This window comes from Mustela nivalis (assembly GCF_964662115.1).
Source record: "Mustela nivalis genome assembly, chromosome: 15".
Classification (NCBI taxonomy): Eukaryota; Metazoa; Chordata; class Mammalia; order Carnivora; family Mustelidae; genus Mustela; species Mustela nivalis.
Genome location: NC_139034.1, coordinates 85,102,722 through 85,130,667, shown reverse-complemented (window position 1 = coordinate 85,130,667; position 27,946 = coordinate 85,102,722). Strand labels below are relative to the sequence as shown.

The window sequence follows — 27,946 nt, the reverse complement described above, 5'->3', positions numbered from 1 at the left end:
CATGGTTTTTGTTGAATTTCTTCCTGAATAGTTTATATTTCTGTAAATGTTGGCTTTGAATTTTATTTTCTAAATTTTATATTTTGAATTTTATATCTTTTATTTACTGCATACCCTGAATTAGTCTGAGGAGGTCCCTTTATGTCTTAATTTGCTGAGAATTTTTATCATGAATCAGTGTTGAATTTTGTCAAATGCTTTTTCTGAATTTATTGCAATATTTCTATTCTTTATATCCTTCATTGTATTAATATGTTGAATTACATTTCTTGATTTTCACTTGTTAAATGAACTGTGCAGTTCAAAGTTAAAACTATATAGTCTTCGTGGATTGTTCTTTGGATATATTGCTTGATATTTTGTTCAAGTTCGTAAGGGGTCTTGGTCTGCAGTTCTGTTTTGTTTTACTTGTAATATCATTGCTAGGGCTTGGTAACAGTTACGCCAGCCTTACTAAATGAAGGCAGAGTTTTCCTTTTCTATCATCTGAAAAACATTTTGTGTATTAGTACTATTCTTTCCTTGAATGTTTGGTAGAATTCAACAGTGAAACCATTTGGGACCAGAATTTTCTTTTCTTTACTTTTTTTTTTTTTTTAATATTTTATTTATTTATTTATTTGACCGACAGAGATCACAAGTAGGCAGAGAAGCAGGCAGAGAGAGAGGAGGAAGCAGGCTCCTCGCTGAGCAGAGAGCCTGATGTGGGGCTTGATCCCAGGAGCCTGGGATCATGACCTGAGCCGAAGGCAGAGGCTTTAACCCACTGAGCCACCCAGGCACCCCTGGGAACAAAATTTTCTTTGTGGAAAATTTTTTGATTGTGAATTAAATGCCTTTAATAGGTACGAGGCTATTCAGATTTTCTATTTCTTACTCTGTTAGTTTGGTAAGTTTTGTGTTCCAAGAAATATGTCAGTTGTTAGGTTTATCGTCACACTGTTGTTCGTAATATGTCTTGCTATTCTTTGGTGATTGTTGTGTTAGTAGTTACATCTAAGCTTTCAATATTGATGTTAGTAATGTTTGCTATTAGTACTTAACATTTATTATCTGCCACATACTTTCTTGTAGCATTATTCTTTAATAATAAAAGTAAATTTATTACTTACTTTTTAAAATAATTATTGGACAATTACTAACTGTTAAGCACTGTTCTAGGCCCTGTTATTATCTAAATCTTGCAGCAGTGCTGTGACTTTGTTGCTGTTATTTTCCTGACTTTCCAGATGAGAACCCTGAAGCATTAGTCTGTCCGCGGGCTCACGGCTGGCAGAGGCACACCAGGGTCTGAACACAGACTGACCAGCACAGCGGCACTTGGAAGCCCTTCACTTTGAGATTCTGCGTGTGCCTTATTTAGCCCTCACAATAACTTTGTGGGCAGGTACTATTAGGAGTACCAGTTTTACAGAGGAGGGTGTTGGTTTCAATGAACTTGAATTAATGTGGGTTAATTAACTTGCAACAAGTCACAAACATAGTAGTCTGTGAAGATGGATTTAAACTTGAGTGTGACATCACAACCTTTACTAAGCACGCGAGTCTTGTGTGTTCATTTTGCTTCAAGACAATGAAGTGAAGGAGGGGAGGGGTAGTGTACACCGGAACTCTCGTGGGTGGTTACTGTCGTGGGAAACCAAAGGCATAGGCAATACTTAAAGAAAGACCCACTTTGCTTCCTGCATTTCAAGTACAAAGTACTTGGATTTTATGTAATTACTTGTGTACCCCATATTAAGGCCAGAGGCAGTCAGATATGAACACTGGAAGGTGAAATTGTGAGTGGTCACATTTTGGTGATGAAGGGAACATCGGATGTCTTAGCTGCAAGGGACAGAAGAATCAAATTGTCCTAAGCAAAGAGTCAGCTTGTTGGCCCAAAGAGCAGTCAGTTCCAGATATAGACTTTGTTTTGTCCAGTTTAGATACAGAAATTGCAAGGATGTTCTCAACACTGTCCCACGTTTTTAATGTTTCGCTTTCTCTCGCTGACCTTGGGTCTCTTACTGTACAGTCTTACCTTCTTGCTGTGGCAGTTCAGTCACCGGCAGATCCACACTTGAGTACTGTTCTCTCTTTCCAGAAGTATTAAAGGTTCCAAGACTGAACTCCCACTGGCTCTTTGGAGTTCAGGCTTGTGTTAAACAATCTGTTCCTTTAATCAGATGTGATCTTGATGGAGCAGGTCTGGGGGCGTCCAGGCTCACCTCAGGTGGATGTGAGAGAGTTTATACTGGACTGGAAGAGAAGGATGGGTGGCCCCCTTCCTCCTTTCCCACTGATAACCTCTATCTAGTTATATTTCTTCATAGTCTTACTGCCTATGTGCATCCCTGAACAACATGCCCCGGTCTTGTGGTTTTGTCTTTGCAAAATATTGATTGAGGTTATGACTCATTCACTGTCATTGAGGTTTTATATTTCAACTTATGAATAGACAACACTTTACTTACTCATACTATAATATGGATGGGGTTTTTTCTTGGGGTTGTTTCCAGTCTGAGGAAACTACAAAAATAATGTGACGGTCACATACACATATCCTATATGAAGAGCACATATTTTGTTAGGACATGTATCTAGAAGTGAGCTTCTGGGTCACGGGATATGCATGTCCTTACATTTTAGAAGATAGGGTCAAGCTGTTACCCAAAGTGTTTGGGTCAGGGTACATCTGCTACCAGAAATGCGTGAGAATTCCTGCTGCTTTTCATCTTTGCTACTCCATATTCTTAGATTAAAAAAAAATTCTTTGTCAATCTGTTGCTATATAATTGTATCAAACTGTGATTGTCCTTGGTAGTTACGTGATTGGTGACGTTAAGTAACCTCAACACGTGTTTATTAGTCATGTGAATGCCCTTTTTTCTGAAGTTCCTCTTTATTCTTTTGCACATTTATGTTGGATTTTATGTCTTTCTTATGTATGTGTTCCCAGTTTCTTTCTACAGATTTCGGTAGCTTTTATGTATTATGATACTAATTCATCGGTGCCTAAATAATATAAATTACGGTGGCATTTCTTGTGTGTTGCTTACACAGTTAATTCCTGTCTTTAAACAAGGAAGTTATTTCCCTGTGTTCTTTGTTTTATCCTTTTTCCTTTTTCAGTTGATTTTAATCAGCCTGGAGTCGGTATTTTTGTGAGGTTAATGTCAGCCTTTGCCTTTAGCATTTGTTAGTACCGTTATCCTGTAACCATGTATTGATATCAGTTATCGAAATGTTCACTGAAAATTTCCCCCTGCCTTATATGGTGTTGTCTTTCACATACCAGGCTTCCATGTAAGCAGGATTTCTGTCTGCTTCTGCACCTTCCATGCTGTCCCTTGGTCTCTGTGAATCTCTGTCATCTAATTCTGATGAAGATGGCCATATAATTTATTTTCCAAACTGGACAGTTATGAGGGTAAAGGAAGGCATGAAAAAATAAAATTATGTGAATTTTAGAAATTTATTTATGTGTAACTCAATTTTATTATATTGGTGAACCTATAGAAAGTTCTATTCAAAATGATTTTTAAAAATAAAAGTATTTCTGTGGGTGGGAGGACGGACCTAATAGGGGATGGGGATTAAAGAGTACACTTACCAGGAAGGAAAAAAGTAAATTATTGGAAAAAAGAACTTGAAAAAATAGAATTACTTCCGAAAACTAAAATAACATTCATATAATATGTTGGTTTGGTCTGTTCCAGCTGCTATTACAAGACGTCCTATCCTGGTTGGCTCATAAACAACAGACATTTATTTCTTACAGTTCTCAAGTCTAGGATGTCCAAGATCATGGCACCAGCAGATTCAGAGTCTGGTGAGAAAGGGCTTCTTGGCTCAAGGGCCGCTGCCTTCTCACTGTGTCCTCACATACTGGGAGGGGCAAGGGAGCTCCTGTGAGCCTCTCTGTAAGGGCATTCACTGACCCCATCCTATGGGCTTTGTGCTCCTGATCTAATCACTTTTCAGAGGCCCCACTTCCAAATGCCATCACATTGGGGTTAGGTTTCAACATGAATTTGAGGGGTGGGGAGGACACAGAAACTTTGTCTATGGCGATATTATACATATTAAAATTGATCTTTAAAATCTTATTTGACTGTCAGCATTAAATGATAATAAAGGCAAAATAATCTGTCTTGGTCATAATCACAAAATCATTTCTTACCTACATCTGCTTGTTATAGCCTGTCACTGGTACTTTTCAGAAATAATTTTTTTTTAATGCGACCTTGTGTATAATTTGTTGGAAAACTTACTGAAATTTTCAAATACTTTTTTTATGGTTAATTTGTTTTTGAGACCTCTGATTGACTTTTCTCTGTAAACCCAAATATTTTTGAGAAAATGCCCTTTTCAAGTGTTAACTGGTAGAATCATAGCAAATTCTGTTAACCAGATAATTTTCTTGTCTCTTTAAAAAACATTAAAAGTATATCTTACCAAAATGTTCACCAGGTACTGTTTTTTAGTCTTTATACAAAACCTTTCTTAGGAAAAAAATTTTATAAGAAAAAAATCACTTTAAATCGGTTGATTCTATTTATGATTCTTCTGAATGTTTTACCAAGTTTCTATGCTCAGAAATCATAGGCCTTCTCTGTTTCCTTCTGCCCCAGTCAGAACACAAATGTACCTAATTAAAATAGAAACTTCACCAAAAATTCTTCTCACTATCCAAGAGATTCCAAATCACACTTACAGAAGTTCAGAATTAAATTCTGTACACCATCTGAGCTCTCTTTGATATGCTCACTTTCTCCCTTTGCTTTTGTCAGGGTGATTTTCAGGGTCTTCTTGCTAGCAAGGTGTCCTGTCAACAACCACAGTTGGCCAGTTTCTCAAATGCTGAAGCTTCTTCGCACTCTTATTTACTGAACATTTGGATTCAAGATTTCCAGTCAATTTTGAGCAAAAGGGAACCAATTTTTGAGAACTCGTTTACAAAATAATTCAGTAATATATTATCGTTTTGACTCAACCACACCATTTCTGAACTTTGCCACTTCTGAATGTTGTTTCAAGGCTTTGATTGTTTTCTTAATTCTTCTAGATCACTATGAAATACTTGGCTCCAATTGTATCCACTTTGTGGCTGTGTTTTCACTATCTGTTACAGCGTTAATAGGATTATTTTTACCTTTCTCCTTGTAATTTTCCTTTTAACTTTTACATGGATTAGGATCTATTCCCAGCAAGCCAGGACCGTTCCCAGTTGTGCCATTAGCTCTTAGCCCTCCCAGGCTTCCAGACTCAAAGCACGGCCTCGTCTTTGGGGGCAAGTAGAGGTTGATGATACAGTGATTTCTGCAGCATTTTTAGGTTGTGGATTGGCCCTTTCATGTCCTGTAATTCCCATCCCACAGATACTGACTTGGGCTGGTTTAACCTCACCCATACATTTCCTGGGGTCTTTTGAGATTCCTCCTCATCTAGTTTTGTGGAATATGCCATCATCATTTTTCCTTTCACAATCTTACTTGATTTTTTTTTTCAGAAAGTGTGTTTTGGATATTCAGATATTATGCTACCAAAATGATCACATCTCTGGTTAATTACCCATTAATTTTCATTAAGTGATATGAACTGGAGGGTCCTACTCTGCCTTTCAAACCCGCCCCTCAGAAAGAACCACTATGAAGCGCTTTTTTTCTTTTTGGGGTTTTTAAAATATTTTATATAAACTTAAAAACACTATATTCTTCTTCCTATGAATTGAAATGTGTCATCTCAAAATTTGTACATTGAAGCCCCAACCACCAAATGTGATAGTATAGGGAGGTGGGACCTTTGGAAAGGAATTAAGATTAAATGAGGTCAGAGAGAGGGGTCCTCATGATGGGATTAGTGCCATTACAACCAGACCCTCATAGGAAGCCTGCTCCCTCTCTGTCTCCACCAGTGAGGACAGTGAGAAAGCCACTGTGTGCGAACCAGGAAGAGACCCCTCACCTGAAAACCGAATTGACACCTTGATCTTGAACTTTTGGGCCTCCAGAACCAGGAGAAATCAGTTTCTGTTGTTCAAGCGCCCAGGCCACAGGATTTTTGTCGTGGAAGCCCAAGTTGACAAATGTACTAGTACATTCATGTTCTTACTTTATTCAATCTCACGCATACATTTTTTACAAAATAATCTATTTTTAAATATAGATTTTTAGAGGTTACCAAAGAATATGAGGATTTTTACTTTTAATCAATACTGTTAAATGACTTTGTAAAGCAGTCGTATCAATTGACATTCTTGATAACAATGAATTTACTAAGAATGACTTCATCTATTGTCTTTAGTACTGAACTCAATCAGAGATGTACGGTGCTGGTGAATTCGGTGGATGCAGCCTGAAGGTATTATTTGAGCTCAAATAATAATGCTGTGACAAGTTCAGTGCTGTTTGTTTTAAACCTTTCTTCAACTTCTGTCCATTGATCAGCTGTTAAGTTTAGGACCCATAGTAACTAATCCTAGTCCATGGAAAAACGTGCAATGGGGGGAAAATCTTCAGAATTCCAACAGACCAGAAAAAATAGATGAAACAGGTAAAAGAGATAGTTAAGCATACCTTGTAAATATCAAGACTTGGATATATACCTGGGAGGGCAAGTATTGAAAATTTAGTTGGAAAAATTCAGGATGGAAGGAGCGTCAGGAGGCTGGCACTGGCCTGTCTGACAGTAATGACAAGTCTGCTCTCAGCCTGTGATTGAAATGACTTAGACGTCAAATAGTTGGGATCTTGCCTAGCTAGAAAAGGCCAAAGTCCTAAGCTACAATTTAGAGAAAACACAGGCAGAGAGAATAGACATTTAGAAGTATCTTGGAACCTTAGAGAATCCTGATTCCCAAAGCCCAGCCTCAAAACTTCCTGATCTTTTCTGCGGGACAAGGGGCCCATTATCCTCCTGGTCAGGGTGGTCCTGGAATACAGCTCAGGGGTCAGAGGAAGATCTGTGCCTTGAAGAAAGGTCTGAGCATGGATGCCTGTAAATAAAGACATGGACATTCACAGGCCAGATTCTAAATTCAGAGATTATAACTGAACAAGGTTTCTGGCTTGGGTCTATAACCCATGGTCAGTATCCCATCATTTTCATGATGCCCAGAAAAATACCAGCTTGTTTTTCATTTACTTTGATTTAGTAGTTATTCCAGATATTAACAATGTGCATCTACTACTTCTTTTATAACCATGGTGACCAAATTTCTGTTTGATTCAACTTCACAGCTTTTAGTTCTCTGATAAAAATTTTTGTCATGTTATCTAATTTCTTTAATGAGTCAAACATTATTTTATTTATTTATTTATTTATTTTTTAAAGATTTTATTTATTTATTTGACAGAGAGATTACAAGTAGGCAGAGAGGCAGGCAGAGAGAGAGGAGGAAGCAGGCTTCCTGCTGAGCAGAGAGCCCGATGCGGGACTCGATCCCAGGACCCTGAGATCATGACCTGAGCCAAGGCAGCAGCTTAACCCACTGAGCCACCCAGGCGCCCAGTCAAACATTATTTTAAATTCTATGTCCAATACTCCAGTTTCTGTATCTCAGATTTGTTTCTAATATTTGATTTTTCTCCTGAAATTCTGCCATGATATTCTTGGTCATTTTTATTACATTTCAAATATTAGTATGAACCATTTTAGACGTAAGTTGACACTCTGGTTGAGGTTAGATTCCTCACAGTAGGTTGCTTTTGCACCAGGTAGCTCCTTAAGATAGACCCAGAGCCTCTCAATCTAATCAGGAATCAAGCTCCTTCAGATTTGGGCTTCAGACCCAAAAGGGCTTGTCTTTTCTGGTCTTTTTTCTTACATACAGCATGTAAGTGGTTGAGGCTCCCATTGGTATTGATGTCAAGATGTTTGGAGATAGCTACCAGGATCTCTCCTCTTTCCTGGACATTGTCCTCCCCTCCCTTTCAGCCCCAAAAGAACAGAGAGCTTGTTCAGTATCTCAACTGCTCCTTTCATTTTAGCTTTAAAACCTCCCACTCTTGCTTTGAACCTAACAGATTTCTGAAGAGCAATGCAGACTGTTGGTCTTACTCTCTTTCATTATAGCCTCCACCCAGATATATCTTACCTATTCAGTTTTCCTACCTGTAACCAACTTGTTTTCCAAAAATGGAAGTGGAAATACCTCTTCATTTATTAAAAGATAGTGTAGTTCACTTCCTACAGTATGTCTCGATGTGCTTGGGAGTGGGTAAACATCCTGCCTGTACGTGAGTGGTCAGGCATATTTATTGATACATCCACAGTTGTCAGGCCTTGAGAAACCACATCTGTACCTGAGGTTATGGCCTATCAGTCAGAGATCCAGAGCCTGGAGTCAGATGTTGGAAGTAGATGGAAGAGGAGGATGTATTATTTGAACAATTTTTTTTTCTGCTTAATATCCATTATTTTTTTCCACCAGTGTACCCTGACTTTATTTGGGGGATCTCTCCTTAGCCCACATGATTTCTGAAAATGAACTTCGCTCCTAAATCACTGAATATGACACGTGGCTCAGGTTAATTCCTTCAGTACATTCCATCCTCTCGAGCACAGTGATTTGGTTCAAGGATGAGCCAAGGACCAAGATACATTGAGCGGGAGCAAGACATCTCAAAGTTGAGATTTAAAGGAACTTTATTTAGCCTTGGAGCTCCCAGAGGTCTCAGTGTGAACCCTGAGGAGGAAGCTAGCATAGCAGAAGGACAGGCCCAGAAAACAGAGTCTGAGTTTCACTGATGTTGGTTGACTGAGTACAGATGCATCTGAAGCCAGCTCTGTCCCTGGACCAATATATTCCTTTTGCATTTTTTAGATGTGTTGTAAGTAGACTCTTTGTGACATGCAAATTAAACAGACCTCACTGATGGCGGCTGTCTCTTTTCGGGAGAAGGGGAGAGCAGCTTGTTTCGACCTGTGCATTTTGAAGGAATACGGATGGGAAGGAGAGTATGTGGACGTTTTGGAACAACACTCTATAGGCTTTTTGCCTTTGCTGGAGTGTTGTACATTCACTTACCCTAGTCCTGATAACAGCCTTGATGTCCATTTGTAGGACAATCCCTCTTCCCTTCAGTGTATATGGCCAGGGTGGGGATTGCACAGGTCTAGATGAGGATCACGTGAGGCCACAGTGATTGGATCAGGAGTGAGTACAGATTTAAGCCTCTGCTGTCACAGGGAGCCTCAGGCCTTCTGTGGGAGCTATAGAAGATCGGTCATTCCTGACGGTCTTGAACTTTGAAGCATAGGAGACGGCGGCAGCAGACAGCCCTTCCCCGTGAGTGGAGCACCGGCATGTGAGAAGAGCCAACAAATTAGAAGTCAGAGCAGAGAGTTAGGCAGTGACATTGGCAGAGAAGTCAGTTTTCACCCCAAGAATACAGCTATGCCTGAAAGAGGGTTTTCCTCTGGACTATTCAGTTACATGAGCTCATAAAGTGATCTCTATTTGGGACTGTTTAGGACTTCTTTTCCCCTTGTGTCTTTCTATAGAAGGAATCTGAACTCCTCCTGGCTCGCGGTGTCTGGTACTGTTGTACCCTATAGGCAGATGCATCTGTCACTGAACATGTATTAGAGGGGAAGATACATAAGATCCCGTTGAATTATTCTTTACAGATATCTACGTTCACTCGATAAATACCGATACGTGCCACTCCCTTGTGAGCCGTAGTCAATGCAAAGAGACATTCTGCCCATGAGGAGCTTACAACAAAGTGTTGTCGTTGTTGTAGTTCTGTTTTGTTTTTAGAAGCAGCAGATGCATGAGCAACACGGGCATTGCTTCCAGGCACGTCTCAGGATGGGAAGGTCTACAACGGATACTGTTCAGCTGATGAATGACTCGGGATGCAGTTTTAGGGGTTCCGGGAACCCTGCACACTTGCAGGCAGAATGTTGAGGGTATGAGTAGACAGTCTGTTCTGGGGAGACTGCAGAGCTCTCGTTAGAGTATCAGGGAGATTGTTCTCTCCCTAAACGCTTCATCAGTTAAACAGTCCCTGCTGCGTAGATTATTGTGGAAACACCGAAAAGGAAAGTAGTCAGTAGTAAAACTGCAGCTATATTTAGTCCATATTCACATTTATAGTCCTAGAAAAAAAACAGGGTGTAAGTCAATATATACTGGTTAAATGGATTAATGAACAAGGAGCTCTGGTACGGTCAGGCAGCACTTGGATGGTTCAGTGAGAATGTCACTGCGAAATATTGTACCAAACCAGAGAATCCGTTTGTGTGATGGTGAGATTGTTCTTTTTTTTTTTTTTTAAAGAAAAAAAAAATCCCTGAAAATTTATTCTTAACTGCTGCCACATGAACATTTATCATAATATTGTTTTCTACTGTGATCTTAAAAATCGTTATTTAGAATGACATCTAATAGTTGTCATTGTGGAATCATTACCCTAGAAATAATCGCTAAATTTACCTTCTTTAAAAAATTTGCCTTTGTTACATTGACAGCATCGTTGAAGAACCTTTATAAGCATCTCAAACCAACATTTGTGGATAATATTTTAGGAGAAAACTGACCTCCATAATATGAGGGATTTTTGTAAGGATTCAAATATAAGACAGCTCCTTCTTTTACTTTTCTGAGGGATAATTTCTTCAGGAGAAATAATCTCACTTTGTTTTCAGGTGGTTGTAAATTAACTTGGAGAGAATTTCCATCTTTATAATGATTATCTTTCTTATTTAGACAGGCTGATTTTTCCTACTGTTCAAATCTCGTATTTCACAGTAACTTCTGTTCATTTCTCCATATGGACCTTGCACTGTGAATCTTGAAAGAAATATTTTATCTTTGTCTCTTTTTTATTTGCAAAACCGTGTGTGTGTTTACACACGTACTCAGCAAGGAATTGGGGGGAAACCCAATTTCTACTATGATGATGATGTTACAGATTTTTAGTGTTATGTGTGATGTGCTGTATTTGCATTCTATGTGCTAATTCTGAATCGCAAATATTACTTAATACGACATGCTTCCACAAATGACTCTTGATATTGGTTTAGAGTATGTATTCTAACTTTACCAACACTGGCCATTCTATCCAGCGGGGTCTTCACCTTGGACGGAAGGGTTCAGTAGTTGTGCCAGTTTACCAAAAGGGACCCTTTTAAAAATGCAGTTTCCCTGGACCTCATCTTAGTCCTACTGAAGCAGGTCTCTGGAGAGGGGCCCAGGTTTACTAAGCCCTCACTTGATGCTGTGCCCACCGGCATTTGGTGGTAACGACACGCTGGAAGTATACAGACAGAGAGCAAGTTCTAGTTTTGTCCAGTGAACCTAATCGAGTCAAAGTTATCTGAGGTTCTTAAGAGACTCTGGCCCGTTTACCATTGTTGGTAATTAACCAAAGTCCTCAGGCACCTGATGGGGCCAGAACCTGCCTTTTTCTTTAAGGAGAGGTTATATTAGTAAACTATGGTAGGCCTAAAAGCTGAAGGTTTAATCTTATTTTCTTTATAAATAAATGGGCTACTCTTTATTAGTTTTTTGAGTTTAATTTGCTTTTAAAAATAGAGATATGCTGGTCAAGAATTTTCCCATTATCTATGAATTTCAAAAGCACAACATTCCTTTCTAGACCAATAGATACTTAAAGATCTTATTTGCACTGATATATGGCACATAAATAGTGTGTAATAAAATCAGAGGATGTGCCTATTTTTGCACATCTAGAAGACATTCGTAATGAAAGAAAGAAAACATCTCAGGTTGATAATATGTTTGATTTTTGGAGTGGAAATATTCAAGTAGTGGTTCTCACTAGAAAAGAAGATGTTAGATTTCACTTTCCATGGTGAAATTATTTGGCAGATGTTAACTCTAAGGAATTGGGACAAATGTTTGAAGGCAACATTAATATATTGTTATTTATATATATTATTTTATATATTTTATAATACAGGAACAGAGTTCGAAAACTGTCTCCCTTACAATGTATAAAAACATTAGCCATTTAAATAAGAATAAAAGTATAGCTTCCCATGAAAATAAGTCTAATCAAATATTGTAACAACTTTGAGCTCTTTGAAATACAGAAATGTAGATGATACCATGAGCAGAGCAAAAGTTGCTATGGTATATGTGTAGATCGTTTCTGCAATGTTATCTTGTAAAAAGCACGTCCAGTTGCCAGAGCCCTCAATATAATGCATTTGCAACTGTGTGCTGTTCAACAACCTTCTAAAATGTGCCTGTGCTATTAAACTACTCTGTACCATTAGTCACACTCCTAGGTGAAACCCACGTAGGAGTTTCTAGACTCCACAGCCTGCTTTTTCTGATAAATGAAACCTACATTCCAGCCAAGCTATTTGCTCTTCCTTTTTACTATGCTACATTTGAGCTGATAAGCTAACAAGAATCAACATTTACTAATCTGGTTAACACCTTCTCTGAACATATTTCTCATTTTGATTTTAGTGAATAGTGATGTTAATGAAAACGAACTTTCAAACCATTATATACATTTCCTTAATGAATCCCTACCACATTCAGAAAAGCCAGTTTCCTTTGCTTATTATGCATTGTCATTTGTGATGGAGCTCCATGCCTTCTCTCTAATCTCTTCCTGCACTTCCCTACATGCTCCCACACTCTAGCACAGCCCACTCACCCATAAATTCTCCCCTCAGGCTCCTTCAAGCACCAGAGTTCTTGAACATTGGAGGTCTTCTTCAAGAATACTTCCTAATGCCATTCAATGCCCAGGATACCTCCCGATCCTGATTCCTCTCAAAATCAGATGCGAGTTCACCCCTCCTCTCCAGTCTCTCAAACTGGTAATCCTTAAGCGTTCCCCATTGTATTGTGGTTGCTGGGCTGGTCAAGTCTACTCTCTGACTAAGCCTCATGAGGTCAGACATGGTCTTTCATCTCGGTCTCCCTATAGAGAGCCAACGTACAGCAAGCAGAGGTGGGATTGGTTGTGAAGGTTTGACTTTCAGAGGTCATGCACCCTTGAAGCTGTCTTACTTTAAAACATCTTAATTCATGGGAACTATTACAGGAAGGCAAGGTCCAGATTACTTAAAAAAAAAAAAAGAATTGCCTATAGTCTATTATAGAAAGAAAGTATTACTGTCCCAGTTATAAAAGAAAATTAGATAAAAGAGCAGGCTCCATAGTCTCTGTTGTTTGAGTCTAGTATATCAGACTTCTACTAAGCATCATTGAAATACTTTGTGAGGCATAATTTGACTAGCTGTGAATAACAACAAGATACAAACAACAGTGCCTGGTTTCTCTGCTTCCCCTTGTTTGGGAGTAATGACCTTTAATTTTATATATTGCTCATTTTTTTGATTTCCTCATTCCTAGTCCTCTTTCTGATTCAATCACATACTTAGAGAAAAGAGAGAGAGGGTAATATTCTGACACCATTAGAATTCATGTGTCTCTGATTAAAATTAACAATGCAATACTGAAAGGAAATTTGCATTATTATCTAATAAATGTGGATATGTATGCTACAGCATTTTTTACTCTGATCCTCAAAAATCTGGTTTAGTAAATATCCTAAAATGGGATTTATGATATAAAATAAATTTCAAATACTACAAAATGGAAATAGTGACTGTATATGGGTGATGGGATTACTTATGATTTCTAAAATTGCTTGTTATAATTGTCTATAATGTGCATATAGTAGCTGCATAATAATATATATGAACACACATATATTAAGTTTAATTTTTTAAATACTGTGGCAGAGAGTCCATATATGAAGAACAGTTGCCTGATTAATAAATAATATGGTTAATAAATAATATTTTTATCTGAGTTATGAAAAAAATTCTGACATGAATCAGACTTAACTGATATTTGTCAATTACCTCCTTAACTTTGTATTGGGCAGAGAGGTTGAGAGATTGTCTAGCTAGTTGAAAATAATTCTGTAATGAGGTGTATGATGAGGTGATGATTCCAGGTGAGGAATTTTGAGACTGTAAATTCCTTGAATATAAAGAAAACATTATAGCTATATCTCTGACACCAGAGCTTCTCCCATACAGACATGAGTTAAGTGACTATGACTTTGGTACATTCCTAGAGCAGCGATTCTCAACAGGGGCGATTTTGCTCCCAGGCATTTGGCAATGCTTGCAGACATTTTTAGGTGCCAGAACTGGGGAGAGGTGGGCGTGCTGTGCTGGTTGTGTTTCGTGAGTAGAGGCTATGGAACCTGCTGCACCTTATACAAAATACAGGACAGCCCACCCCTCCCCCAAGAATGGTCTGACCCTGCATATCCGTAGAAGTGATGCTGAGACACACTGTGTGGCGTAATTGTAAATAATTTGATCTCAGTAGCTCTGTTGGTCCTTAGCTTTAAAATACCTCCCTTAGGGGTTTTTATGAGTCTGTCTCTTGATAGCAGGAACGCTCACCAGATCCCAGCTCCAAGCTTGTATGTGAAATTTGAAGCTGAAAATAAACAAGGACTGGTTGGGTTGAGGAAGGGAGAGAGTAAAAAAATTATAGTATACTGGATTTGAGAGAAGAAAGACAATATGTATTTTTAAGAACAAATAAGATAGTTCATTTCAGCACAAATTTTGCCCCCCCCCTTTTTTTTCCTGGAAGAGGAATGTAAGGTCTTTCTTTTCATATTCAACCAAGGTGCTTTGAATTACTGTGGACAAGAGTATGTGTGACCTAAGTTGAAAATGGCAAGATTAGAGGCATTTGGGGTGCATAGGGCGCTGGGTTGGCTGTGGTCAGGTGCTGCATAGCTGGAGGTCAGGAATTTCAGCTTTGGATCCCTTAAGATAGCTACTTTGCCCACCTTTTTTTCCTTTCCGGGTACCAGAAGGACTGATGGGTTTTCCATTTTCATGTGAAAAAGCCAGTTGCCCTCATAGCGTATTTCTGTTTTGAAACTCAGTCTGGTCTGCCTCTGAGCTTTCTTTGTGAGGTTTTTAGCTAAGGGACTCTGTGCGGTTCCCTAGCCAAGCATTTTTTGAGCTTTCTATCTTGCACAGGAGAGATCAAGAGAAATATAAAACTGTCAAATTAGGAAGAAACAAAGTGAAGAAAAATGAAAGGGTAGATATGAGAAAGCAGTGAAATTAAATCCCGTCACCCAGGCTTTAAACTACTAAATGTAGAGATAGAGATAAAGATAGGTAGGTAACAGAGATAATCAAGAAGAATTCCTTTTAACATTATTCAAAGTTTTCAAAAAATCCTGGCTTTGACTTTATAAAAAGAAAGGCCTTGAATTATTGCATTTCATCTATATTTTGTCACAAAGTCCAACCGGTTCAAAACAAAAAAGAGAGGGGATCTTCTCAGGATTTAGAAAATGAAATGTTTACTTTCATGTTCTGCAAAATCTTTTATGGAATAACAGAAATGAAGACTTCTGATATTATCTTCCACATTTATTTATACAATAGATAATGCCAGACCCCAAAGTCATGTCCAAAAGCAGACTTTATGTTGTATTTAAATCTGATTTGGTTTAAGAAGGTTGGAATTTTACGTTTAAGAAAAGAGCAATCATGCTAAGAGGGTAGAATAATGCTCTCTAAAATTTTAAGGGATTGTTCCATGGATCTCTTTATCTACATCACTGGTTGAGATAATAGTATCTTATTCGATGCCGAGAAATTTAAGCTATCAAAAGTGTGAAGAATTAAAAGACTATCTCCAAAGCTTAAGCTGGGTTCAGATACAAAGCTCAGAAAAAAAGTTTTATTTCATGCTTAATCTTCAATAAAAATCTCATTTTTTGCTTCTTTAAAGATGCTTTGAGGTAAGGATAAACTTGCCATAAAACATGTATCAATTGGTTTCAGATATCGTATGTAATTAAAAAAGATTAGCATGTGGAAATCCAAGGTGTCAGAATGATACACCCACAGGAATGGTCTTTTAAAAACATTACAGGACACATAAAGATCAGCCAGCTCTCAAACTGCACCCAGCTTTGATGGTCAGTGCATATAGTTTTTAGGAACTTAGGATTTACGTGAGTAAAATCTGGTAAACATGTATTATGCTGCAGAAAGGGCTGACTGATTGAAACCTGCCCATTATGTTTTCCTTCTTGCCATTTTAAAAGATACCCGGTTCTCCCGTGTCCCAGCACTCACAGCGTCTCCGAAAGGAAAGGGGATACTGGCTGATGATCCATCCTCTTGGTTCCCCACTGTATTTAATTAGAACGGTGGCACCCTAGTATTGCCCATGTGAATGTGCACCGGACGAGTATTTGGGTCATTAGAAAGCAGAGGTGGGAGGCTGACACAGTGAGTGGCCGGGTGGAGCCAACCGCTACCCTACGAGACAGCTAGAGAGAGCTGGAGACAGGGCTGCGCTCCGGGTGCGCGCACCGGGGAGCTGGCCTCGGCGCAGCCTCCAGCTCCTGCCGCTCGGGTGGAGGGAGCGGCGGACTGGGCAGGGTCCTCAGGGAAAATGGGACCTTTGCTCACAGCGTCGACCGGCACGAGTCGGAATGGAGGGGACCCCATGTTTTCCCGGCGCGTCTGTTGCTTTCCATTCTCGGAACTCCGAGAGCCAACGCTAAGGGGCACCAGAGGCTCGGACTGCAGCGGCTGCCCCCTGGGCAGCGCGGTAGCCCGCTAGCCCGCTGCTGCGGGAAGTCCTAGCGGTAGCAGAGCCCAGCTCAGTGGGGGCTGGGGCGTAGGCCCACGGAGGGGTGGGGGTCATGGGAGTTTGGGATGCTCCAGATGGGAGGAAGAAGCGTTCGAGATCAAGACGTAGAGCCCAGAGCAGAGGGCTAGACGGTGACCGCCCCCCCCCATAGCCTAGGTCTTCTTAGCCCCCCCCCCCCCACTCTGTGAGGTTGCGTCTCATCTTTTACTTTGTAATGTGAAATATGTCGCTGTAACATATACAGGTACAACTATAGATGCGCACAGACACACATGCCATCCTTTCCAAACACTAAAATCACTTGACAGTAATTTAACACACGGGTCGCTGTCGATCCCTAGTTGTCTAGGGGTCCTTAGGCACATGCTGAGACCAGATGTCACCTCTTCCCTTCTCTAGCCGATTCTTGTTTACTCTCCCGTCCCCCATGCTTTCACCTGAAGTCGACCATTCCTTAGTTAAGCAGGCAATGCCCAGACCCTCGCCCCAGCAGAAACCTCTAGCCGCCCGTCTGCAGCTCGGACTTTTTCCGGAGGCAGAGAGGGAGCCCGAGGTGCTGTAGAAATTAGCCAGCATCTTCAGCCCTGCGGTCCGCGTTCTGACTTTTATCAGTGGTAACGGGAAAGAAAACCCGAAAGGTGGGGAGGGCGCCCGGAGCCCAGAAGCCCAGGCGGGGCCCGCGGGCACAGCTGGCCCCCACCCCGCCGGCCCCCGTGCGTCCTCGCTCTCCTGCTGCGCCCGGGCCCAGCCCGGTGCCAATGCGCCAGGATGGAGAGATCTCGGCGCGGGAGGAGATGACGCAAAAGCCAGTGCTCCCCCCCAAAAAAGTGTTTCTCCAGGACGAAGATGGCGGCAACTTAGCCGGGGACTGAAGATGACTGTGGCTCTCGGGAGGCCCAGCCCAGGCGATTCGGCCCCGAGGTCCGGGGGAGGCGGCGTCAGCAGTCGGAGCCCGGCGGCGGCGGCGGCGCCCGCGGGCAGACCTGCAGCGGCGGCGGCGGCGGCGGCAGCAGTTAGAGCGCGGGGTGGGGGGTGGGGGGGAGGGAGAGCCCTGCCGGCGGCGGCTGCCCAGGCTCCGGACTCGGGGAGAGCGAGCGAGAAGTAGGAGCAGGCGGAGGAGGAGAGAAAGGAGAAGGAAAGGAAGGAGGAGGAAGAGGAGGAGGAGGAGGAGGAGAGGAGCTGGGGAGGCGCTCTGGTCGCCGTCAGTGGGCAGCGGAGACGCGGCATGCCCCTGGCAGGGGAGAGCGGGCTGTCCGCAGCTGGGCCATGGGGACCCGCGCTGTGACAATGCCTGGGTGAGAGGAGCAGCGCCAGCCACCCCGCCACCTCCACCACCATCACCTCCTGCACTCAGCTCACCACCGGCCACCAGCCCCAGCCTCCTCCGACTGCCTCTCTCTCTCTCTCTCCCTCTCTCTCTCTCTCTCCATTATTGTTTTCCACTCTACAGAGGATGGGGTCGGCTTATGATTAGGTCGGGAGCAAGTCAGATCTTCCTCCAAAGCCTGGTAATATTTATGTAGTCAAAAGAGAGAGAACAGAGGGAGAGAGGGAGAGAGGGAGAGAGAGAGAGAGAGAGAGAGAACCGGGAGGAGGGGATAAGGAAATTAAACCCTTTAAGTCAATGCATATTGTGGTGACACCGGCACAGGAGCCCTCACGGTGGAGTCGGCCAGGGCTGTGCGTTCCCAAAATATGACCAGGGGTGCTTGGATGTGTCGGCAGTATGACGACGGCTTAAAAATCTGGTTGGCAGCACCCCGGGAGAACGAGAAACCGTTCATCGATTCAGAGAGGGCTCAGAAATGGCGACTGTCTCTGGCATCTCTCTTGTTTTTCACAGTCCTGCTCTCTGATCACTTGTGGTTCTGCGCCGAGGCCAAGCTGACCCGGACCCGGGACAAGGAGCAGCAGCAGCAGCAGCAGCGGCAGCAGCAGCAGCGGCGGCAGCAGCAGCAGCGGCAGCGGCAGCAGGAGCCCTCCTGGCCCGCGCTCCTGGCGAGCATGGGGGAGCCCTCGCCCGCCGCCCAGGCACACAGACTCCTCTCCGCCTCCTCGTCCCCCACCCTGCCCCCCTCCCCGGGAGACGGCGGCGGCGGCAAGGGCAACCGAGGCAAAAACAACCGGAGCAAGGCTCTTTTTCTAGGAAACTCTGCCAAACCCGTGTGGCGCCTGGAGACGTGTTACCCCCAAGGCGCCTCCTCGGGCCAGTGCTTCACGGTGGAGAGTGCGGACGCCGTGTGCGCCAGGAACTGGAGTCGGGGGGTGGCGGCCTCGGGGGAGGAGCAGCAGGTGAGGGGGACGCATCCAACTCCGCTCTGGAACTTGTCGGATTTTTACCTTTCGTTTTGTAATTCCTACACACTTTGGGAGTTGTTCTCGGGGTTGTCCAGCCCCAACACTTTGAACTGTAGTCTGGATGTGGTGCTCCAGGAGGGCGGCGAGATGACCACTTGCAGGCAGTGCGTCGAGGCTTACCAAGACTACGACCACCACGCTCAGGAGAAATACGAAGAGTTTGAGAGTGTGCTCCATAAATACTTACAGTCGGAGGAGTACTCGGTGAAATCGTGTCCTGAGGACTGTAAGGTAGGAACAGGGGATTCCCACCCTCCCCCACTTCTTGAGCTTTTCTGTCTTGTGTGTGTTTGGCTGAGATGTCTTCTGGAGTTTTAAAATAGTCTTTTTATTTATTTCCTTTTTAAATGCTGGTTTTGTTACTTCAGTTGTTGCTTTTGTGGTGATGAGGGCCTGACTTGCTGCTTGAGTTGGGAACAGTTCCAGGATTGCTTGTGGACTGGTGCCTTCTTCTGGGAATCCCTGGAAGCACAGTGAAGACCCCGGTGCTCTGAGACCACGAAACTGATGCTTTAACTATCTCTTATGGCTATGCAGTTGGTACGAACTCTGACCCTCCCCCTTTTTTAATGGGATTTGACTGCAGCTTGCTAGGAAGACAGATGTGAGACTGCATCCTGATGACCCCAGGTAAAACCAGTCAGTGACAGGCATGTACGGTTTGGCTTAGGGACCTGCACACATTATCTCTCTCACAGTGACATCTTTAAGTTGGTTGATCAGAGGGACAGTGGACGGTGTTTGTAGTTGTTTATGTAGGAAGAACGAAAAAGCATTTTGCCTGTTTTACAGGGGTACTTCCGGTTGTTTGTGAAGTATGGAGGCCTACCTAAGCATATTTATTCATCAAAAGTTTCCCATTTTCTCTTAGACATTTGTATCATGATTGATTTGAGACTTACTATGAGTAGCAAGTTTTAATTGAGTATCTGATGATCGATGATCAGTGTTAGCTTATATACCAGACACCTTATGTAATTAGCTTTAATTTTCAGGATGCTCTTCAGAATGGCCAAATGGCAAGTACTCAATGCTGTGAATGAAAAATACTTAACTCCTCAATCATATATGTTGTATTCAGCCTCTTCCTGTTGAATATAATAATATATAGAATCTTTGCTGATTGACAAAGGAGAAGAGAATGCAAGTTTCTCCAAAAATAGTCCATGTAATTGGGGGTTATGGTAGTAGGCATGTCCCTGTCCGTGGTGCTGAAATGAGATTTGCGTGAGAGCTCTGTTGAAGCTACTGCAATGACCTTTTAGTAGGAAAGACATGATGACAGAATCTCAATAAGCCTTTATGTTTCATTCCAAGGGTAACTCTTAAACAACACAACAAAATAGTATTGCTTTTCAAAATCATATACACCACATTCTCTTCCTTTCTTCTCACTACTCCCCCAGCCCCATGCAGGAACCGAACAACTGTCTTCTGCCTCACTTACTTTGTACTGGAGAAGTGTAATCAAGGGCAGTATGGATCAAAGGCTTTTGTGATACTTTGACAAGAGAACTGGGCTAAGAGATACCTGTTCAAAATGAGCATGGTTCAAGGGCTGTATTTTACTTTGGGTTGATTGATTGTGCTTTTGACAACTAAGCTAGAGTCAAAGTAAACTTGCTTTGTCAACATTCTTTAAAAGAACAGAAACAATCTTCTTTGCTAATAGTCATGTTGAGTTTACAACATTCATTTAAAATGCTACTTCACTAAATAAAGGGATCTTAACTTTCTACCTATTTTTCTTAACCATACCACAATAACTCATGCCTGGGAATCAAAGTTATTCTTAATGGCAGAAGTTGGTGAACGACTGGCATATTTATTGCACAGTTGTTTATTTTGACAAGATATGTTGCTTCAGAATTGTAAAGGTCAGAACACTAATTCCACTACTAATAAAAAGGGTTCAAGGGCTTTAGCATAGTTAGGCTTAAAAGTGGTACCTTGTAGTAATATCAATTTGCTTGCTTCCTTGAATGCAAAGTTATATAGAAATTTCTAGTAATTCCAACTTGCATAGGTTCAGTATTTAAAAGGTGGTTTACATTGTCAGTAGAATGCAGAATATTTTCAAATAAACATGTCAAAATATCTTTGTTCAAATCCCCAGATTTTAAATATATATGTGTATTTTCTTCTTGCCTGAAATAAATCTCCACTTGATATTTAAATTATTGAAGTATAGCATAGATTAAACTAATTTGTCATGTTGCAAACTACTTCTGAATTGTGTTTCTGTATAAAAGAGTCATCATTACTGTATACGCAAAACATATCATAAAAAATATTAATTCCTTTTTAGAAAGATTTCTTCCTCACATGGAAAAATAAATTCAGATATTTGAGTTTTTCATTGCCATGGCACAGAATTTATTACCCATGATGTCTTGTAGCTATTTCTTGGTTGTGTGATTTCAGTTGATTTGTATATTTGACGTATTTATTCCACAATAACTGTTTTCAAAAATTACACTTTCAAATTTAAGGTGTCCATGTTTTTGGGCTAGTAACTCACAAATTGAGAGCTTTAGTTTCTTAGTTTAACATATAATTTCTTTATGATTATGCAAAAGTCACAAACACATCCACACCAAACTAAGTTACATGGCTTAACATGCTACTTGTACACATTTGAAGGATGTGTCTCAGTTCTTTCTAAACAAACTGATTTCAAACATACTTATAATTATGAAAAGAGGACTATAATCAGGGGCCTTGTTCAAAATATACATTCCATGCAAAATTTTCCAAATTTTAAGGTAGCCACAAAGTCTTAGGCTACATTAAAAGTAAATGCATTATATTTCTGGGATTGGTAATATATGCATGAAAAAGATCCAATTTTGATAGCTCATAAATTTATTTGTAGAATTATAGACAGAATATTTTTAATCATATTAGCTATACAAACTATTAGAATTCATACTTTAGGAGAAATAGATTAACTTTATTATATCCATATATAATCAAAAGATTAATGCTGTAGTTTCTAAGTTTTAAAAGTTAGAGCATGTATTATTAACGTCCAGTTTTTATATTCTTCATTCCATTAAGAAAAATGCCACATAGCATATATGTATAAAATTAAAATAGATCAAATTTAATTTTTATTTAACCTTTTAAAAAGGCTTTTTTGCCTATTATGCTGAAAAACAAAGCAAAACAAAACCTTAAAATTGAGCGAAAACAGTCATAATGTCTTGAGTCCAAAGCAATTGGAGATCAAATATAGCTTAGATTTACTTTAGCAAACCTTTGTATTGTAACATATAATAGAAGTTATTTGTATCCAAGAATATTTCCTAATATTCTGAGAAATAACTGATTTAGTTTTTTGAAGAAAATATGCATATTTATCTAGGAAGTAATTTATGAAAAAATAAAGAACAAAAACCATTGCATGTATCATTTATATTACAGCATTCAAGCTGCTATAGTACATAAATCAGGTAGCAAAAATTATGACAGTAATTCTCTGTAGTTTGCATTGTTATTCAAAATAGTGTTTTTGATGTAGACTTAATAACAACCTGACAGATCTGTAAAAAACTTCAAGTTGGTTAGTATTATTAAAAATGCACTATTTAAGATACAAAATTATATATGGATATTATTAACATGCTGGATTTTTTACAAAAATATTTTCTGTTAAATATGCCAATCTTTAGCTCCTAAGCATTCTTGAAAATGTATATTATAAAAGATTGTGATACTTAGGATATATAAATATATGTGTGAACAGGTGAACTTTTGTTACTGCTAACTTTATTTACTTAGTATACCTTAAGACAGATGGTCAGTGAAAGCAGGTTTGAGATTAGATTCTAATAGAAATCATTACATCATCTGTATTTTAGTTCTGTCAGCACAAACTCTAATCTTTACACTCTCACGAACATATGCATTCTTATTTTTTAATTTTGATAATCTCCTATTAATGTAGATTCTCTTGCTTATTTTTATTTAACAATCACTGACCAAGAGCTAACCCTGCCAGTGTTAGGCATATAAGACAGCTGTGACACCTGAAGCTTTCTGCATTGTTTGCAGGAACGACTCACAAATAGTAACCAGTCTGATAACACAGAATTTAGATTACATAATGTGCAGACCAACAAAAAGGCATTTCTTAGGTTCTTATTTATTTTGGTGTCATGCACTATAGACTCTTACAAAATAGTTTTTTTTTAAAAGAAAATCAAATATCTAATAATTCTTTCCACTAAAATACCATTTTGCTGTTGATAAAGTGCTATTGTACGTGCATGACACCGTCCAGAACTGTGGAACACATCTGCCAATACCACTCTTTTATATTTCTCCACTTTGTTACTGTGGAATCAGACAGTGTAACCATGCAGGTGATCACTTTAACCATTAGTAAGGCCATTTGTAAGGTCAAGGCCACTATCATAATCATTTTTATGACCCAGATCTTTTCTTTATTATATTTTTGCTCCATATATAACTACTAACTTACGATCTATGTTATATTTTATAGGAAACACCCCAAATCTTAATTTTAGATGTCTGTTGTTTTATAGACTAAATAATATTTTTACTTTGAACTTGTAACTGGGTCAAATTAGTAGCTATATAGGGCATAACCACACAATTTCAATAATTGCTGTTATACATTGGTTTAATCACTTTAATTAGATGAAGAGGGTGTCTGTGTATGCAAGGTGAATTGAAATATGAAGGAAAGGAGATCAAACAATGCTTTTAGCCTCATGCTCCCCCACATATAAGTCATCAGACGTTAAGATATCTTTTCTTGCTAGATTGAATATGCAAGAACAAATCTACAGATAGCTATTTCAAACGAGAGAATATTTTACTTTGAATTATCTGACCTGTTGCTTTAACTTCAAGTCCTGCCTTCCTGCCTAATCTTCATCTCATTTATCAACACCACGTTAACTCAGCACCAAACAATTTTGTCATTTATTTTATATTGACTTATACTGCAAAGATGTTTCTTCAATATCAGTAAATATTTAGTCTAGATCAGTGGTCCTTGGAGTCACACTGGAATATCCTGGGGGATCTTTGAAGAAGCCCCTAGCCCTGAAATGGATTCTGATTTCATTGGTCTGGCTTGTGTTGTGGGCTTGGGATGCCCAGTTTCTCTGGTGACTCCTGTGTGTGGCAAAGGTTGAGAACCTCTGTTCTGGTTGTCAGTGACAGCTCAAGTACAAAGACCTTCCAGTTTTTGTGCCTCTGTAATATATAATAGTCTCATTTGCTCAACTGATGAGAATAGAATTCAGATATTTTTGAAAAGTGGTAGAGGAAACAGGACTTAGCCAGAGGGCAGGAGAGCAAATATATAGTAACTAGGCTGAGGAAACAGGTGAAAAGTGAACAAACGGGTTGTAAGGGTTAAGGGATATGACCAGAGAGAACAGGAAGAGGAGGTGGATGCAGGAAAGACCAGAGTTTCGATGACTAAGGATGGGTCCGCTGGCTGTGCGTGTTCTTTCTGCTGGGCAGAACTGAGTCATTATGCCAGTGTTCAGTAAAGGGTTGATGACATGAGGGCAGAAACTGAATGATTGTCTCTCTGAGACTGACCAGTTACTTGATTAGAGGAGCTCCAGTCTCGTGATTTTTGTCTCTAGTTTTAGCCCATGTAAATGTCCAAAATTTAGACTTTTTTTTAAGAGTACATATTTGGTTTTAAGAGAAAACCTTTTCGCTTTTCATAATATTTTGCATGATTCTGGTCAATTCTTCATCTGTTCACTTTATCGATCCTAGGAAATCACTAATTCTTTTTCATTTTTTTTCATTGTAATGATGAGCCATTTAAAAAAACTTATTTCTATATTACTATAATATCTGCTTGACACCTACAGTTTTTTGAAGGTGCAAATCCTATGTAGTCACAAATTATAACAAAGCTTAATTTAGGAATTAGTTTCTGGATCTTATTGTTCTGTTTGGAAGTACTTATAATATCAATGATATTTTATTTTTTAACATCTTGGATGATAAATTGCTGTGAAATGTGAAATCGAAGTTTTATCTAAGAAAAAATTAAGTATTATTATAATCCAAATTATGTTTATATAAAAATACTTATATTTATATATAATTATATAATAAATATATATAAATATTTTATATAAAGAAATAGAATTTCTTTAATGAAACGTGAATTTACTTGGATTCTTTAAAACTGGAAACATTTGCTTTTTTTGTAACAAATGACTACGGATTTATAGTGTGTATTGTATTGGAATAGATGGCAATACTTAATTCTTGGCTGTTTCAAGTGTTAAAAGGTAATAGTTGACCCCCCTCCCCCCACCGCCACCTCTTGGTAGTCCCTTCAACCATTTATAAAGAAAATGTTGTATAAGCTACCACAGATAGTTAAAAAAAAAAAGTCTTGCAAAAATGAAAGTTTGATATCTGTTCAAGAACTGTTACTGATTTAAGCAGTGACAGGAGCGTATCCGCACATAGCATGTGATGGGTGAATGCAGCAAGTAGTTCTGTGGAAATGCATAGGGATTCTGTGGGTCGGCTGCTTCACCCCACACAGGAGGGAGAGTGAGCTATAGTCAAAACTGTGTCTTCCTGCCTGGGCTTTCTTACCTTCCTCTCCGTGTGCCTTCTTATTATCACTTGGCCAAGTCTTTTGGCATCTGGAAGTGGCATTTCCAGGGCCGGTATCCCACGGGAAACCCAAGGTTCAGGAGTATTTCTTTGCATCTCTACTGCCATCAAAAATGATCAGCCTCTTTCTTACTAAACTAACACTGACTTAGTTTATTTGAAAAGAAAATTGAACTGAGATGTAAATGGATGATCGTGACAACGTATTAGCTCTCACAGAAAAGGATTTGAATCACTCTTGGATTTAAGCGCTAGAACAGGCTTCAGCACGAGCTGTTTGATAAGCTTTGGAGCTTATTAGAAGTCAGAAACTTGTCTAATTCATTTAATCTTTACATCACCTCTTTATGAGGTAATTTTAATGACAGTTTTTATTGAGAAGTAAAGCAAGGACAGAATGTTAACTATTCCAAGGTCAAACAGCTGGGCAGTGGTAAAGATCAAGTCCACTTTGTCACTTTAATATATTTTCTCTTTTTCTTCTATTATGAGCATTACCAACATACCAAAGAATGAAAAGCTTAGTATGATAAGCCCACACATACTTTCACATAGATTTAACAACTGTTAAAAAGTCTTGCTGTAGGAGATACCTCTGGGGAGGTGCTTGTGCACAATCGTGAAGGCCCAATGCTAAGGCTTTTGAATTTTATTTTCTGGATGAAAAAATATCAGAGGAATTTTAATCAAGGGGAATTCATTTGGACAGAGATTAGATGACTTAACAAAAGCAAATCATATGGAGAGAAGGCCAAAGATGAATCCTAAGGAAGAACAACTTCTAAGGGTTTGGACAAATAAAGGACTAAGGAAGGAGAGAGAGAAGAAGCACAAGGAACGAGAGTGAAAATATGAGGGAGAATGAGAATGGGGGCAGGGCCTGAATGCACAAGAGAGAGGAGGAAGATGGAGAATCAGAGGCGGAGGGAAAGGAAACGAAATCATGAAAATGTCATGACCTGACAGGAAGGATTTTAAGAAAGATGCAGAATTAGTCAGGAGTGTCTTATCTTGCAGAAAGGACATGTGGGGTGAAGCCTAGGAATAGGTCACTGGATTTGGCAATTAGCTTTTGTCAACCTTACAAGAGTAGTTTCAATAGCTTGGTAGGGAGAGATGTCAGACTGTGATGGATTAAGGAATGAGTTGGAGCTGAGATAAAGGCTAGTCTGAATGACTCTTTCTTAGGAGAGAAAATAGAAGGAGACTGGAGTAGGTGGGAAGATAGAAATTTAAAGAAATAAGTGTTTTATGATGAACTAAACTTCAGCATATTTGTAACTTTTGATGTGGGATCTGGATAAGAAAACGAGATAGAAAGTACCATATTCAGAAAAAAATTAGTAAAGGCACCAGATCCCGAAGAAGAGGTGATGGGTTCTCATCTATTCCTACCCTTGAGGAAGAAGAGAGGTTGTATCTGTGCATTTTGCTATACATCTGAGATCCTTTGTTTTGTTTGTTTTAAATAGGAACAATGTTTTAATTTCAGGATTTTAGAAAAGAAACACATTTGTCATCTTGAATATGCTTAAGTGAAGTAGAAAATTCATTTTCAACTAATCAAAAATAATTACTGCTTATAAATATCAACAGTTACATAGTACGTGTTATTATAAATACTTTCTTAGGAATGTGTTGCCCTGGGGTTTAATTGTATATTAAGGGAACTCACTGAATTAAATATGGCTATCTCTTTATAGGACTTCTTTAAAAAATATTGAAATAGAAATAGAAATTAATCTAAAACCCAATAGAGAATGTCATAAAATGGTTAAAAGAACAATAGGGGAGAGCCTGGGTTTGGGCCGCAGATTCACCATTTATTAGTTACATTACATCATCCTAGTTACTTAAAATAGGAATTTTAGTATCTCTTTCATAATATGGTAACAAAGAAGAAATCAGAAGGCTCCCATGCATATAAATGTACCCAACCTAGGGCTTAATGATGCTCAATAAATACAGATAAATTCATTAAAAATGGTGGGGAAAAAACCATAAGAAAATCAGTAAAATTAACATGGTCTTTACTTAAGGTCTCATAGAAATTATCTGGTAAACAACACTCATTTACAAGAGTTTTATAAGCAGACTTTGCATCTTGCATGATAAAATTCTCAGTTTATTACATCTACATCATCTCTAGAGAAGGAATAAATTATTGAACAATGCTAAAATAAAGCAGAAAACATGAGTTCAGCTGGAGTGAAAATGTTCCATTCCTAAAGCTTGAAGTTTTTGCCTGTATTAAATTAAAAGGTCAGTGTGCTGAGATCCCCTTAGGTTACCCCAGATGGATTTGAGCCTTTTTGCATACAA

At 39.6% G+C, this 27,946-nt stretch overlaps 1 protein-coding gene across 3 annotated transcripts in view; it reads left to right on the top strand.

Annotated features, from left to right (window-relative positions):
- NALF1 (NALCN channel auxiliary factor 1) overlaps positions 1–27,946 on the top strand; it is a 654,803-nt gene that overhangs the window by 30,101 nt on the left and 596,756 nt on the right. For 2 of the 3 annotated variants that reach the window (XM_082700996.1, XM_082700998.1), the window contains exon 1: positions 17,652–19,222. In XM_082700996.1, the coding sequence (XP_082557122.1) occupies positions 18,329–19,222 (894 nt within the window). In that variant the 5' untranslated portion in view covers positions 17,652–18,328. Of the gene's footprint in view, positions 1–17,651; positions 19,223–27,946 lie in introns of those variants that run through there. The other variant, XM_082700997.1, reaches the window with a different exon arrangement.